The sequence below is a fragment of the Oncorhynchus masou genome, chromosome 20 (genome assembly GCF_036934945.1).
Source record: "Oncorhynchus masou masou isolate Uvic2021 chromosome 20, UVic_Omas_1.1, whole genome shotgun sequence".
Classification (NCBI taxonomy): domain Eukaryota; kingdom Metazoa; phylum Chordata; class Actinopteri; order Salmoniformes; family Salmonidae; genus Oncorhynchus; species Oncorhynchus masou.
The window spans coordinates 29,315,676-29,333,301 of NC_088231.1; the positions used below are offsets into that span (position 1 = coordinate 29,315,676).

General features: G+C 55.5%; 1 protein-coding gene across 1 annotated transcript in view; it reads left to right on the forward strand.

The window, feature by feature from the left end:
- Positions 1–17,057, forward strand: part of LOC135506558 (protein FAM184B-like) — a 49,846-nt gene extending 32,789 nt beyond the window's left edge. Inside the window, 6 exon segments of the mRNA XM_064925904.1 lie at positions 74–241; positions 387–533; positions 3,271–3,388; positions 13,379–13,486; positions 15,875–16,269; positions 16,951–17,057. Coding sequence (XP_064781976.1) covers positions 74–241; positions 387–533; positions 3,271–3,388; positions 13,379–13,486; positions 15,875–16,269; positions 16,951–17,044 — 1,030 coding nt within the window. The 3' untranslated portion in view covers positions 17,045–17,057.
- Positions 17,058–17,626: the final 569 nt, after the last annotated feature.

Sequence of the window (17,626 nt, forward strand, 5' to 3'; positions counted from 1 at the left end):
TACTCTACTCTTCCTCTCTACTCTTCCTCTCTACTCTACTCTTCTTCTCTACTCTTCCTCTCTACTCTTCCAGGTCGGGAGAGGAGGCGATGGGAAGAGAAAGAGAGCAGAAGGAGAGAGAGGAGGAAGCCCAACGACTGAGAGTGGAGGTGGACAGACTGAGAGAAGAGGTGGAGAAACTGGAAGAGGCTCAGAAACAACGGGAGGAACAGAGAGAAGAAGAGATGAGAGAAGAGGAGGCGCGAAGAGAGATGGAGGAGAAGAGGAGGGACGAGGAGAAGAGGACGGAGGAGGAGAACAGGAGAGAGGAGGGGAAGAGGAGAGAGGCCGGGGTTGAGGAGAAGAGGAAGGTGGACGAGGAGAAGAGAAGGAAGGCGGAGGAGGAGGAGGAAGAGGAGGAAGGAGGAGGAGGAGGAGGAGGAGAGGAGAGAGGAAGTGAAGAAAGAGCACAGGAGAGCGATGCAGAGTCTGGTGTGTGAATACAGCAGCTGTCAGGCAGAGCTACAGACTCGCATAGTGGCCCTGGAGACAGAGTGAGTAACACACTGGAGTGTGGAGCAGGAGGAGAGGGGTGGGGAACGTGTGTTCCCAGCAGGAGGAGAGGGGGGTGGTTAATGTGTGTGTGTGTTCCCAGCAGGAGGAGAGGGGTGGGGTTAATGTGTGTTCCCAGCAGGAGGAGAGGGGTGGGGTTAATGTGTGTTCCCAGCAGGAGGAGAGGGGTGGGGTTAATGTGTGTTCCCAGCAGGAGGAGAGGGGTGGGGTTAACGTGTGTTCCCAGCAGGAGGAGAGGGGTGTGGTTAATGTGTGTTCCCAGGCTGTAGGAGGAGAGGGGTGTGGTTAATGTGTGTTCCCAGGCTGGAGGAGTAGAGGGGTGTGGTTAATGTGTGTTCCCAGGCTGGAGGAGTAGAGGGGTGTGGTTAATGTGTGTTCCCAGCAGGGGTGGGGTTAATGTGTGTGTGTTCCCAGGTTGGAGGAGGAGAGGGGTGTGGTTAATGTGTGTTCCCAGCAGGAGGAGAGGGGTGGGGTTAATGTGTGTGTGTTCCCAGGCTGTAGGAGGAGAGGGGTGGGGTTAATGTGTGTTCCCAGGCTGTAGGAGGAGAGGGGTGGGGTTAACGTGTGTTCCCAGCAGGAGGAGAGGGGTGTGGTTAACGTGTGTTCCCAGCAGGAGGACAGGGGTGGGGTTAATGTGTGTTCCCAGCAGGAGGAGAGGGGTGGGGTTAATGTGTGTTCCCAGGCTGTAGGAGGAGAGGGGTGTGGTTAATGTGTGTTCCCAGGCTGTAGGAGGAGAGGGGTGTGGTTAATGTGTGTTCCCAGGCTGTAGGAGGAGAGGGGTGGGGTTAATGTGTGTTCCCAGGCTGTAGGAGGAGAGGGGTGTGGTTAATGTGTGTTCCCAGGCTGTAGGAGGAGAGGGGTGTGGTTAATGTGTGTTCCCAGGCTGGAGGAGGAGAGGGGTGTGGTTAATGTGTGTGTGTTCCCAGGCTGGAGGAGGAGAGGGGTGTGGTTAATGTGTGTGTTCCCAGCAGGAGGAGGAGAGGGGTGTGGTTAATGTGTGTTCCCAGCAGGAGGAGGAGAGGGGTGTGGTTAATGTGTGTGTGTTCCCAGGCTGGAGGAGGAGAGGGGTGTGGTTAATGTGTGTGTGTTCCCAGGCTGGAGGAGGAGAGGGGTGTGGTTAATGTGTGTGTGTTCCCAGGCTGGAGGAGGAGAGGGGTGTGGTTAATGTGTGTTCCCAGCAGGAGGAGAGGGGTGTGGTTAATGTGTGTGTGTTCCCAGGCTACGGGAGGAGAGGGGTGGGGTTAATGTGTGTGTGTTCCCAGGCTGGAGGAGGAGAGGGGTGTGGTTAATGTGTGTTCCCAGCAGGAGGAGAGGGGTGTGGTTAATGTGTGTTCCCAGCAGGAGGAGAGGGGTGTGGTTAATGTGTGTTCCCAGCAGGAGGAGAGGGGTGGGGTTAATGTGTGTTCCCAGCAGGAGGAGGAGAGGGGTGTGGTTAATGTGTGTGTGTTCCCAGGTTGGAGGAGGAGAGGGGTGGGGTTAATGTGTGTTCCCAGCAGGAGGAGGAGAGGGGTGTGGTTAATGTGTGTTCCCAGGCTGGAGGAGGAGAGGGGTGTGGTTAATGTGTGTTCCCAGGCTGGAGGAGGAGAGGGGTGTGGTTAATGTGTGTGTGTTCCCAGGCTGGAGGAGGAGAGGGGTGTGGTTAATGTGTGTGTGTTCCCAGGCTACGGGAGGAGAGAGGGGTGGGGTTAATGTGTGTTCCCAGCAGGAGGAGAGGGGTGGGGTTAATGTGTGTTCCCAGGCTGGAGGAGGAGAGGGGTGTGGTTAATGTGTGTGTGTTCCCAGGCTGGAGGAGAGAGGGGTGGGGTTAATGTGTGTTCCCAGGCTGGAGGAGGAGAGGGGTGTGGTTAATGTGTGTGTGTTCCCAGCAGGAGGAGGAGAGGGGTGGGGTTAACGTGTGTTCCCAGGCTACGGGAGGAGAGGGGTGGGGTTAATGTGTGTTCCCAGGCTACGGGAGGAGAGGGGTGGGGTTAATGTGTGTTCCCAGGCTACGGGAGGAGAGGGGTGTGGTTAATGTGTGTTCCCAGCAGGAGGAGAGGGGTGTGGTTAATGTGTGTTCCCAGCAGGAGGAGAGGGGTGTGGTTAATGTGTGTTCCCAGGCTGGAGGAGGAGAGGGGTGGGGTTAATGTGTGTTCCCAGCAGGAGGAGTAGAGGGGTGGGGTTAACGTGTGTGTGTTCCCAGGCTGTAGGAGGAGAGGGGTGGGGTTAATGTGTGTGTGTTCCCAGCAGGAGGAGGAGAGGGGTGGGGTTAACGTGTGTGTGTTCCCAGGCTGGAGGAGGAGAGGGGTGTGGTTAATGTGTGTGTGTTCCCAGGCTACGGGAGGAGAGGGGTGTGGTTAATGTGTGTGTTCCCAGCAGGAGGAGGAGAGGGGTGTGGTTAATGTGTGTTCCCAGCAGGAGGAGGAGAGGGGTGTGGTTAACGTGTGTGTGTTCCCAGGCTATGGGAGGAGAGGGGTGGGGTTAATGTGTGTTCCCAGCAGGAGGAGAGGGGTGGGGTTAATGTGTGTGTGTTCCCAGGCTACGGGAGGAGAGGGGTGTGGTTAATGTGTGTGTTCCCAGCAGGAGGAGGAGAGGGGTGTGGTTAATGTGTGTGTTCCCAGCAGGAGGAGGAGAGGGGTGTGGTTAATGTGTGTTCCCAGCAGGAGGAGGAGAGGGGTGTGGTTAATGTGTGTTCCCAGCAGGAGGAGGAGAGGGGTGTGGTTAACGTGTGTGTGTTCCCAGGCTACGGGAGCGTGAGGAGAGGTGCAGGAGGAGGGAGGTTCCTCTCTGTGATGATCTCCAGATGGGGAGACTACAGGAGAGACTCACTGAGAGGAACCAGCTCATCAAACGCCTGGTGGTAAGAACACACACCTACCCCACACTCACACACCTACCCCCCACACACACCTACCCCCCACTCACACATCTACCCCACACTCACACACCTACCCCCCACACACACCTACCCCCACCTACCTACCCCCACTCACACACCTACCCCCACACACACACACCTACCCCCCACCTACCTACCGCACACACACCTACCCCACACTCACACACCTACCCCCACACACTACTACCCCCACCTACCTACCGCACACACACCTACCCCCACTCACACACCTACCCCCCACACACACACCTACCCCCACCTACCTACCGCACACACACCACCCCACACTCACACACCTACCCCCCACACACACACCTACCCCCCACCTACCTACCCCACACTCACACACCTACCGCACACACACCTACCCCACACTCACACACCTACCGCACACGCACCTACCCCACACTCACCTACCTGCCCCACACACCTACCCCCACTCACACACCTACCCCACACTCACACACCTACCCCCACACACACCTACCCCCACCTACCTACCCCACACTCACACACCTACCGCACACACACCTACCCCACACACACACACCTACCGCACACACACCTACCCCACACTCACACACCTACCGCACACACACCTACCCCACACTCACACACACACACACCTACCCCACACTCACTCACACACCTACCGCACACACACCTACCCCACACTCACACACAAACACCTACCCCCCCACCTAACTACCTACCCCACACCTGCCTACCCCACACACCAACACACACACACACTTACCACACACACCTACCCCACCTACCTCACACTCACCCACACATCTACCTCACATACACACCTACCTCACACTCACTCACTCACACACACACACCTACCCCACACTCACACACCTACCCCACACTCACACACCTACCCCCACACCTACCTACCCCACACCTGCCTACCGCACACACCAACACACACACACTTACTACACCTAACTCACACTCATACACACACCTACCTCACACTCACTCACACATCTACCTCACATACACACCTACCTCACTCTCACACCTACCTACCGCACACACACCTACCCCACACTCACTCACACACACACACCTACCCCACACTCACACACCTACCCCCCACACCTACCTACCCCACACATGCCTACCCCACACACCAACACACACACACACTTACCACACCTAACTCACACTCATACACACACCTACCTCACACTCACTCACACATCTACCTCACATACACACCTACCTCACACTCACTCACACACCTACCTTTACACTCACTCACACATCTACCTCACATACACACCTACCTCACACTCACTCACACACCTACCTTTACACTCACTCACACATACACCCACCTCACACTCACTCACACACCTACCTCACACTCACTCACACACCTACCTCACACTCACTCACTCATCTACCTCACACTCACTCACACACCAGTACACACACACTTAGCGCACACACTTACCCCACCTACCTCACATTCACTCACACACCAACCCCACACACAACTACCCTGCCTACACCACACACATCTACCGCACACAAACCTACCCCACACACACACCTACCCTACACACACCTACCCCACACACATCTACCACACACACGCCTACCCCAAACACATCTACCCCACACACACCTACCACACACACCTACTCCCCACTCTTACCCCACACACCTACTCCACACACCTACCCCACTCCTACCCCACACACCTACTGCACACATCTACCCCAAACCTGCCCCACTCCTACCCCCACAAACACCTACCCAACACACACCTACGCCACACACATGTACCACTTACACCTACCACACACCTACCCCACACACATCTACCACACACACACACCTACCACACACACTATCCCACACACACCTACACCACACACTCCTACCCCACATTCCTACCCCACACATCCTACCCCACAAACCTACCCCACATTCCTCCCCACACACCTACACCACACACACCTACTTCATACTCCTACCCCACACATCTACCCCACACACTCTTACCCCACACTCCTACCCCACACACCTACCCCATTCCTACCCCCACACCGAACACACACCTACCCCCCACACCTACCCCATACACACCTACCCCTCTTACCCTCAAACACCTACCCCACAAAAACCTGCCCCACTCCTACCCCACACACCTACCCACACGTACCCCAAACACCTACCCCACTTCTACCCCATACACACCTACCCCACACATCTATACCCCACTCCTACCCCCCACACACCTACCCCTCTCCTACCCGCACACCTACCCCCACACTCCTACCCCACACTCTTACCCACACACCTACCCCACACCTAACCCCACACACCTACCCCACTTCTACACCCCATACCTACCCCATACACACCTATCCCCCACACACAGCTACCTCCCACTCCTACCCCACACACAGCTACCCCCCACTCCTACCCCACTCCAACCCCACTCCTACCCCACACACCTACCCCACTCCTACCACACACACCTACCCCACTCCTAACACACACCTACCCCACTTCTACCTCCCACACCTACCCCCCACACACAGCTACCCCCACTCCTACCCCACAAACAGCTACCCCCCACTCCTACGCCCCACTCCTACCCCACACACCTACCCCACTCCTACCCCACACACCTACCCCACTCCTACCCCACACACCTACCCCACTCCTACCAACTCCTACCCCCCACGCCTACCCCACACACCTACCACACACACATCTACCCCCACTCCTACCCCCCACTCCTACCCCACCCACCTACCCCACACACCTACCCCACTCCTACCCCACTCCTACCCCCCACTCCAACCCCACTCCTACCCCACACACCTACCCCACTCACCTACCCCACTCCTACCCCACGCCTACCCCCCACTCCTACCCCACACACATCTACCACACACCTACCACACACCTACCCCACACACATCTACCACACACCTACCCAACACACCTACCCTACCTACACCTACCCCACACATCTACCACACACAAACCTACCCCACACACACACCTATCCTACACACACCTACCCCACACACATCTACCACACACACGCCTACCCCAAACACATCTACCCCAAACACATCTACCACACACACAACTACCACACACACCTACTCCCCACTCCTACCCCACACTCCTACTCCACACACCTACCCCACACACCTACTGCACACATCTACCCCAAACCTGCCCCACCTCTACCCCCACAAACACCAACCCCACAAAAACCTACCCAACACACACCTACCCCACACACATCTACCACTTACACCTACCACACACCTACCCCACACACATCTACCACACACACACACACCTACCACACACACTCTCACACACACCTACACCACACACTCCTACCCCACACATCCTACCCCACATTCCTACCCACACACACCTACTTCATACTCCTACCCAACACATCTACCCCACACACTCTTACCCCACACTCCTAACCCACACACCTGCCCCATTCCTACCCCCACACCGAACACACACCTACCCCCCACACCTACCCCATACACACCTACCCCCTCCTACCCCTCAAACACCTACCCCACAAAAACCTGCCCCACTCCTACCCCACACACCTACCCACACACACCTACCCCACTTCTACCCCATACACACATACCCCACACATATATACCCCACTCCTACCCCCACACACCTACCCCTCTCCTACCCGCACACCTACCCCCACACTCCTACCCCACTCCTACCCCACACCTAACCCCACACACCTACCCCACTTCTACACCCCATACCTACCCCATACACACATATGCCCCACACACAGCTACCTCCCACTCCTACCCCACACACAGCTACCCCCACTCCTACCCCACACACCTACCCCACTCCTACCACACACACCTACCCCACTCCTAACACACACCTACCCCACTTTTACCTCCCATACCTACCCCATACGCACCTAACCCACACCTACCCCCCACACACAGCTACCCCCCACTCCTACCCCACAAACAGCTACTCCCCACTCCTACCCCACACACCTACCCCACACACCTACCCCACACTCCGACCCCCCACTCCTACCCCACTCCTACCCCACACACCTACCCCACACACCTACCCCACTCCTACCCACTCCTACCTCCCACTCCAACCCCACTCCTACCCCACACACCTACCACAATCCTACCCCACCCTCCTACCCCACACACCTACCCCACTCCTACCCCCCACTCCAACCCCACTCCTACCCCACACACCTACCACACACCTACCCCACACACATCTACCACACACACACCTACCACACACACACCTACCACACACACCTACACCCCACATTCCTACCCCACACACTCCTACCCCACATTCCTACCCACACACCTAACACACACCTACCCCACACACATACCCCCCTCCTACCCCCGACCTACCCTACACACACCTACCCCCCTACCTACCCCACACACAACTACCCCACACACACCTAAAACACCTACCCCACACTCCTACCCCACACACTCTTACCCCACACACCTACCCCATTCCTACCCCTCAAACACCTACCCCACAAAAACCTACCCCACACACCTAACCCACACACGCCTAACACACCTACCCCACACACACCTAACCCACACATCTATACCCCACTCCTACCCCACACACACCTATCCCTCTCCTACCCGCACACCTACCCCACTCCTACCCCATACTCTTACCCCACACACCTACCCCAAACACCTACCCCACTCCTAACCCCACACACCTACCCCACTTCTACCCCCCATACCTATCCCATACACACAGCGACCCCCACTCCTACCCCACACACAGCTACCCCCACTCCTACCCCACTCCAACCCCACTCCTACCCCACTTCTAACCCACTTCTACCCCCCATACCTACCCCATACACACCTATCCCTACCTACCCCCACAAACAGCTATCCCCTACTCCTACCCCACAAACAGCTACCCCCCACGCCTACCCCCCACTCCTACCCCACACACCTACCCCACTCCTACCCCACACACCTATCCCATTCCTACCCCCCACTCCTACCCCACTCCTACCCCACACACCTACCCCACTCCTACCCCACACCTACCCCACTTCTACCCCCCCACACCTACCCCACACCTACCCCACTCCTCCCTCCCACACCTACCCCACACCTACCCCAGTCCTACCCCACACACCTACCCCACACCTACCCCACTGCTACCCCACTCCTACCCCCCACACCTACCCCACTCCTACCTCCCACACCTACCCCATTCCTACCCCACACCCTACCCCACTCCTACCTCCCACACCTACCCCACTCCTACCCCACTGCTACCCCACTCCTACCCCCCACACCTACCCCCCACACCTACCCCACACCTACCCCACACCCTACCCCAGTCCTACCCCACACACCTACCCCACTCCTACCTCCCACACCTACCCCACTCCTACCCCACTGCTACCCCACTCCTACCCCCACACCTACCCCACACTCCTACCCCACTCCTACCCCCCACTCCTACCCCACTCCTACCCCCACACCTACCCCACTCCTACCCCCCACACCTACCCCACTCCTACCCCCACACCTACCCCACACTCCTACCCCACTCCTACCCCACTCCTACCCCACACTCCTACCCCACTCCTACCCCCCCACTCCTACCCCACTCCTACCCCCCACTCCTACCCCACTCCTACCCCCACTCCTACCCCACTCCTACCCCACTCCTACCCCACACACCTATCCCATTCCTACCCCCACTCCTACCCCACTCCTACCCCACCTACCCCACTCCTACCCCACACCTACCCCACTTCTACCCCCCACACCTACCCCACACCTACCCCACTCCTACCTCCCACACCTACCCCACACCTACCCCAGTCCTACCCCACACACCTACCCCACACCTACCCCACTGCTACCCCACTCCTACCCCCACACCTACCCCACTCCTACCTCCCACACCTACCCCAGTCCTACCCCACACACCTACCCCACTCCTACCTCCCACACCTACCCCACTCCTACCCCACTGCTACCCCACTCCTACCCCCACACCTACCCCCACACCTACCCCACCTACCCCACACCTACCCCAGTCCTACCCCACACACCTACCCCACTCCTACCTCCCACACCTACCCCACTCCTACCCCACTGCTACCCCACTCCTACCCCCCACACCTACCCCACACTCCTACCCCCACTCCTACCCCCCCACTCCTACCCCACTCCTACCCCCCACACCTACCCCACTCCCTACCCCCCACACCTACCCCACTCCTACCCCCCACCTACCCCACACTCCTACCCCACTCCTACCCCACTCCTACCCCACACTCCTACCCACTCTACCCCCACTCTACCCCACTCCTACCCCCACTCCTACCCCACTCCTACCCCCCACTCCTACCTCTACCCCACTCCTACCCCACTCCTACCCCCCACTCCTACCCCACTCCTACCCCCCACTCCTACCCCCCACTCCTACCCCACTCCTACCCCCACTCCTACCCCACTCCTACCCCCCACCCTACCCCACTCCTACCCCACTCCTACCCCTACTCCTACCCCACTCCTACACCCCACTCCTACCCCACTCCTACCCCCCACTCCTACCCCACTCCTACCCCCCACTCCTACCCCACTCCTACCCCCCACACCTACCCCACTCCTACCCCACTCCTACCCCCACTCCTACCCCCCACTCCTACCCCACTCCTACCCCCACTCCTACCCCCACTCCTACCCCCACTCCTACCCCCCACTCCCACCCCACTCCTACCCCCCACTCCTACCCCCACTCCTACCCCACTCCTACCCCACTCCTACCCCCCACTCCTACCCCACTCCTACCCCACTCCCTACCCCACTCCCTACCCCACTCCTACCCCACACACCTACCCCACTCCTACCACACACACCTACCCCACTCCTAACACACACCTACCCCACTTCTACCTCCCACACCTACCCCCCACACACAGCTACCCCCCACTCCTACCCCACAAACAGCTACCCCCCACTCCCTCGCCCCACTCCCTACCCCACACACCTACCCCACTCCTACCCCACACACCTACCCCACTCCTACCCCACACACCTACCCCACTCCTACCAACTCCTACCCCCCCACGCCTACCCCACACACCTACCACACACACATCTACCCCCCACTCCTACCCCCCACTCCTACCCCACCCACCTACCCCACACACCTACCCCACTCCTACCCCACTCCTACCCCCCACTCCAACCCCACTCCTACCCCACACACCTACCCCACTCACCTACCCCACTCCTACCCCACGCCTACCCCCACTCCTACCCCACACACATCTACCACACACCTACCACACACCTACCCCACACACATCTACCACACACCTACCCAACACACCTACCCTACCTACACCTACCCCACACACATCTACCACACACAAACCTACCCCACACACACACCTATCCTACACACACCTACCCCACACACATCTACCACACACACGCCTACCCCAAACACATCTACCCCAAACACATCTACCACACACACAACTACCACACACACCTACTCCCCACTCCTACCCCACACTCCTACTCCACACACCTACCCCACACACCTACTGCACATCTACCCCAAACCTGCCCCACCTCTACCCCCACAAACACCAACCCCACAAAAACCTACCCAACACACACCTACCCCACACACATCTACCACTTACACCTACCACACACCTACCCCACACACATCTACCACACACACACACACCTACCACACACACTCTCACACACACCTACACCACACTCCTACCCCACACATCCTACCCCACATTCCTACCCACACACACCTACTTCATACTCCTACCCAACACATCTACCCCACACACTCTTACCCCACACTCCTAACCCACACACCTGCCCCATTCCTACCCCCACACCGAACACACACCTACCCCCCACACCTACCCCACACACTACCCCCTCCTACCCCTCAAACACCTACCCCACAAAAACCTGCCCCACTCCTACCCCACACACCTACCCACACACACCTACCCCACTTCTACCCCATACACACATACCCCACACATATATACCCCACTCCTACCCCCACACACCTACCCTCTCCTACCCGCACACCTACCCCCACACTCCTACCCCACTCCTACCCCACACCTAACCCCACACACCTACCCCACTTCTACACCCCATACCTACCCCATACACACATATGCCCCACACACAGCTACCTCCCACTCCTACCCCACACACAGCTACCCCCCACTCCTACCCCACACACCTACCCCACTCCTACCACACACACCTACCCCACTCCTAACACACACCTACCCCACTTTTACCTCCCATACCTACCCCATACGCACCTAACCCACACCTACCCCCCACACACAGCTACCCCCCACTCCTACCCCACAAACAGCTACTCCCCACTCCTACCCCACACACCTACCCCACACACCTACCCCACACTCCGACCCCCACTCCTACCCCACTCCTACCCCCCACACCTACCCCACTCCTACCCCCCACACCTACCCCACTCCTACCCCCCACACCTACCCCACACTCCTACCCCACTCCTACCCCACTCCTACCCCACTCCTACCCCCCACTCCTACCCCACTCCTACCCCCCCACTCCCTACCCCACTCCTACCCCACTCCTACCCCACTCCTACCCCACACACCTATCCCATTCCTACCCCCCACTCCTACCCCACTCCTACCCCACACACCTACCCCACTCCTACCCCACACCTACCCCACTTCTACCCCCCACACCTACCCCACACCTACCCCACTCCTACCTCCCACACCTACCCCACACCTACCCCAGTCCTACCCCACACACCTACCCCACACCTACCCCACTGCTACCCCACTCCTACCCCCCACACCTACCCCACTCCTACCTCCCACACCTACCCCAGTCCTACCCCACACACCTACCCCACTCCTACCTCCCACACCTACCCCACTCCTACCCCACTGCTACCCCACTCCTACCCCCCACACCTACCCCCCACACCTACCCCACACCTACCCCACACCTACCCCAGTCCTACCCCACACACCTACCCCACTCCTACCTCCCACACCTACCCCACTCCTACCCCACTGCTACCCCACTCCTACCCCCCACACCTACCCCACACTCCTACCCCACTCCTACCCCCCACTCCTACCCCACTCCTACCCCCCACACCTACCCCACTCCTACCCCCCACACCTACCCCACTCCTACCCCCCACACCTACCCCACACTCCTACCCCACTCCTACCCCACTCCTACCCCACACTCCTACCCCACTCCTACCCCCCACTCCTACCCCACTCCTACCCCCCACTCCTACCCCACTCCTACCCCCCACTCCTACCCCACTCCTACCCCACTCCTACCCCCACTCCTACCCCACTCCTACCCCCTCCTACCCCCACTCTACCCCACTCCCTACCCCCACTCCTACCCCACTCCTACCCCCACACCTACCCCACTCCTACCCCACTCCTACCCCCACTCCTACCCCACTCTACCCCCCACTCCTACCCCACTCCTACCCCCACTCCTACCCCACTCCTACCCCCCACTCCTACCCCACTCCTACCCCCCCACACCTACCCCACTCCTACCCCACTCCTACCCCCACTCCTACCCCACTCCTACCCCCACTCCTACCCCACTCCTACCCCCACTCCTACCCCACTCCTACCCCCCACTCCTACCCCCCACTCCTACCCCACTCCTACCCCACTCCTACCCCCCTCCTACCCCACTCCTACCCCACTCCTACCCCACTCCTACCCCCCACTCCTACCCCACTCCTACCCCACTCCTACCCCACTCCTACCCCACTCCTACCCCACTCCTACCACACACACCTGATGTCTCATTGTTTCTCCAGGAGGAACGACATCAGCTGCAGTTTCATCCTCCGGTTGCTGGGGACAACGGAACCCTCAGGCTCCATGACAACAGGCCACACCCCGGGATCGTTACACCATCTATGAGGGTGACACACACACTCCTCTGTTGTCTTTGTGTTTCACTGTGTTGTATTGGTGGGATGAACTAGTGTTTTACTGTGTTGTATTGGTGGGATTAATTAGTGTTTTACTGTGTTGTATTGGTGGGATTAACTAGTGTTATATTGGTGGGATTATCTAGCGTTGTATTGGTGGGATTATCTAGTGTTGTATTGGTGGGATTAACTAGTTATACACTATGTTGTATTGGTGGGATTAACTAGTGTTGTATCTAGTGGGATTAACTAGTGTTGTATTGGTGGGATTAACTAGTGTTGTATTGGTAGGATTAACTAGTGTTGTATTGGTGGGATTATCTAGCGTTGTATTGGTGGGATTATCTAGTGTTGTATTGGTGGGATTAACTAGTTATACACTATGTTGTATTGGTGGGATTAACTAGTGTTGTATCTAGTGGGATTAACTAGTGTTGTATTGTAGTGTTTCACTGTGTTGTATTGGTGGGATTAATTAGTGTTTTACTGTGTTGTATTGGTGGGATTAACTAGTGTTGTATTGGTGGGATTAACTAGTGTTGTATTGGTGGGATTAACTAGTGTTGTATTGGTAGGATTAAATAGTGTTTAACTGTGCACTATTGGTGGGATTAACTAGGGTTGTATTGGTGGGATTAACTAGTTATTCACTATGTTGTATTGGTGGGATTAACTAGTGTTTTACTGTGTTGTATTGGTGGGATTAACTAGTGTTGTATTTGTGGGATTAACTAGTGTTTCACCGTGTTGTATTGGTGGGATTAACTAGTGTTTCACTGTGTTGTATTGGTGGGATTAACTAGTGTTGTATTGGTGGGATTAACTAGTGTTTCACCGTGTTGTATTGGTGGGATTAACTAGTGTTTCACTGTGTTGTATTGGTGGGATTAACTAGTGTTGTATTGGTGGGATTATCTAGTGTTGTATTGGTAGGATTAACTAGTGTTTCACTGTGTTGTATTGGTGGGATTAACTAGTGTTTCACCGTGTTGTATTGGTGGGATTAACTAGTGTTGTATTGGTGGGATTAACTAGTGTTTCACTGTGTTGTATTGGTGGGATTAACTAGTGTTTCACTGTGTTGTATTGGTGGGATTAACTAGGGTTGTATTGGTGGGATTAACTAGTGTTGTATTGGTGGGATTAACTAGTGTTTCACTGTGTTGTATTGGTGGGATTAACTAGGGTTGTATTGGTGGGATTAACTAGTGTTTCACTGTGTTGTATTGGTGGGATTAACTAGTGTTTCACTGTGTTGTATTGGTGGGATTAACTAGTGTTGTATTGGTGGGATTAACTAGTGTTTCACTGTGTTGTATTGGTGGGATTAACTAGTGTTTCACCGTGTTGTATTGGTGGGATTAACTAGTGTTGTATTGGTGGGATTAACTAGTGTTTCACTGTGTTGTATTGGTGGGATTAACTAGTGTTTCACTGTGTTGTATTGGTGGGATTAACTAGGGTTGTATTGGTGGGATTAACTAGTGTTGTATTGGTGGGATTAACTAGTGTTTCACTGTGTTGTATTGGTGGGATTAACTAAGGTTGTATTGGTGGGATTAACTAGTGTTTCACTGTGTTGTATTGGTGGGATTAACTAGTGTTGTATTGGTGGGATTAACTAGTGTTTCACTGTGTTGTATTGGTGGGATTAACTAGTGTTGTATTGGTGGGATTAACTAGTGTTTCACTGTGTTGTATTGGTGGGATTAACTAGTGTTTCACTGTGTTGTATTGATGGGATTAACTAGTGTTTCACTGTGTTGTATTGGTGGGATTAACTAGTGTTGTATTGGTGGGATTAACTAGTGTTTCACTGTGTTGTATTGGTGGGATTGACTAGTGTTTCACTGTGTTGTATTGGTGGGATTAATTAGTGTTGTATTGGTGGGATTAACTAGTGTTTCACTGTGTTGTATTGGTGGGATTAACTAGTGTTGTATTGGTGGGATTAACTAGTGTTGTATTGGTGGGATTATCTAGTGTTGTATTGGTGGGATTAACTAGTGTTGTATTGGTGGGATTAACTAGTGTTGTATTGGTGGGATTAACTAGTGTTTCACTGTGTTGTATTGGTGGGATTAACTAGTGTTTCGCTGTGTTGTATTGGTGGGATTAACTAGTGTTGTATTGGTGGGATTAACTAGTGTTTTACTGTGTTGTATTGGTGGGATTAACTAGTGTTTTACTGTGTTGTATTGGTGGGATTAACTAGTGTTGTATTGGTGGGATTAACTAGTGTTTCACTGTGTTGTATTGGTGGGATTAACAAGTGTTTCACTGTGTTGTATTGGTGGGATTAACTAGTGTTGTATTGGTGGGATTAACTAGTGTTTCACTGTGTTGTATGAATGTTGTCGTCATGACGTTGTGTTTCAGAGGAAGCGTGTGGAGGAGTCTCCGCCCCTCATCACCAGCGTTCCAAACCTCGGCGCCTATGAGAGGAGCGTCCCCCTCCCCCACGACACCCCCTCCCCCTGCCTCCCCCAACATCCCTCCCCCTCCTCAACTCTGCCCTACGCCTCCTCCTCTCTCCCCCGTTCCTCCTCCTCTCTCCCCCGTTCCTCCCCCTCCCTCCCCCGTACTCCCAGGTCTCCCAGTTTGGATCCCAGCGGTCGCGGCCCTCTCTCTCGTACCCCCACTCCTCTCCCCCCTGCTCCCACCACCCCCCTCCCCCTCTGTCCATCCTCCCTCCCCGAGCCTCGACACGGGATTCGACACGTCACCTCACCCTCGCAGGAGCTCCGCCCACACCTGAACAGCCAGTCAACCAGGTAACAGATACTGTATCTATGGAAACAGCACAGCCAATAGCGCTGTCTGTGTTCCTTCACAAAGCCCAATGTCCTTCTCTGTCTGTCTAAGAATATCATCCCATAGTTGTCTGTCTCCTTCTGTATTTCTGTCTGTCTCTCTCTCTGTCTGTCTGTCTGTCTGTCTGTCTGTCTGTCTGTCTGTCTGTCTGTCGGTCTGACTCTCTGTCTGTCTAAGAATATCATCCCATAGTTGTCTGTCTCCTTCTGTATTTCTGTCTGTCTCTCTCTCTCTGTCTGTCTGACTCTCTGTCTCTCTGTCTGTCTAAGAATATCATCCCATAGTTGTCTGTCTCCTTCTGTATTTCTCTCTGTCTGTCTGTCTGTCTGTCTGTCTGTCTGTCTGTCTGTCGGTCTGACTCTCTGTCTGTCTAAGAATATCATCCCATAGTTGTCTGTCTCCTTCTGTATTTCTGTCTGTCTCTCTCTCTCTATCTGTCTGACTCTCTGTCTGTTTGTCTCTGTCTGTCTCTTTCTGTCTGTCTGACTCTCTGTCTGTTTGTCTCTCTGTCTGTCTGTTTCTTTCTGTCTGTCGATTTCTGTCTGTCTGTCTGTTTGTTTCTCTGTCTGTCTCTTTCTGTCTGTCTGTCTGTCTGTCTGTCTGTCCCCCAGCAGTCTAAAATGTGCTTCCTGTGTTCCCAGGAGCCCATATTTGGAGCAGAGGGGGAGTGGCCAGGGGGCAGAGGGGCGGGACCCTCAGAGGCAGGATTGGTACACAAAGTACTTCTCCTTCTGAACACACACACACACACACAGGTGACCTCTACACACATGTACAACACACTCAGCTTTAAACAAACACCTGACAGACCAAAACGATGCTTGTTCAATGCAAATGTCTTGTATTATAATCTATAATGTGGAATAAAGTATTTTATTTATATTTAATCTGCTGTCTGTGGTTTGTTGTTGTATCAGCTTCAGATACTGGAGGGGGGCTGTTTCCTGAACCAGGATGAATGAGTTAACCAGGTGACTGGGGGGCTGTTTCCTGAACCAGGTGACTGGGGGGCTGTTTCCCAAACCAGGTGACTGGGGGGCTGTTTCCCTGAACCAGGTGACTGGGGGGCTGTTTCCCGAACCAGGATGAATGCGTTAACCAGGTGACTGGGGGGCTGTTTCCCGAACCAGGTGACTGGGGTGCTGTTTCCCGAACCAGGTGACTGGGGGGCTGTTTCCCTGAACCAGGTGACTGGGGGGCTGTTTCCCTGAACCAGGTGACTGGGGGCTGTTTCCCGAACCAGGATGAATGAGTTAACCAGGTGACTGGGGGCTGTTTCCCTGAACCAGGTGACTGGGGGCTGTTTCCCTGAACCAG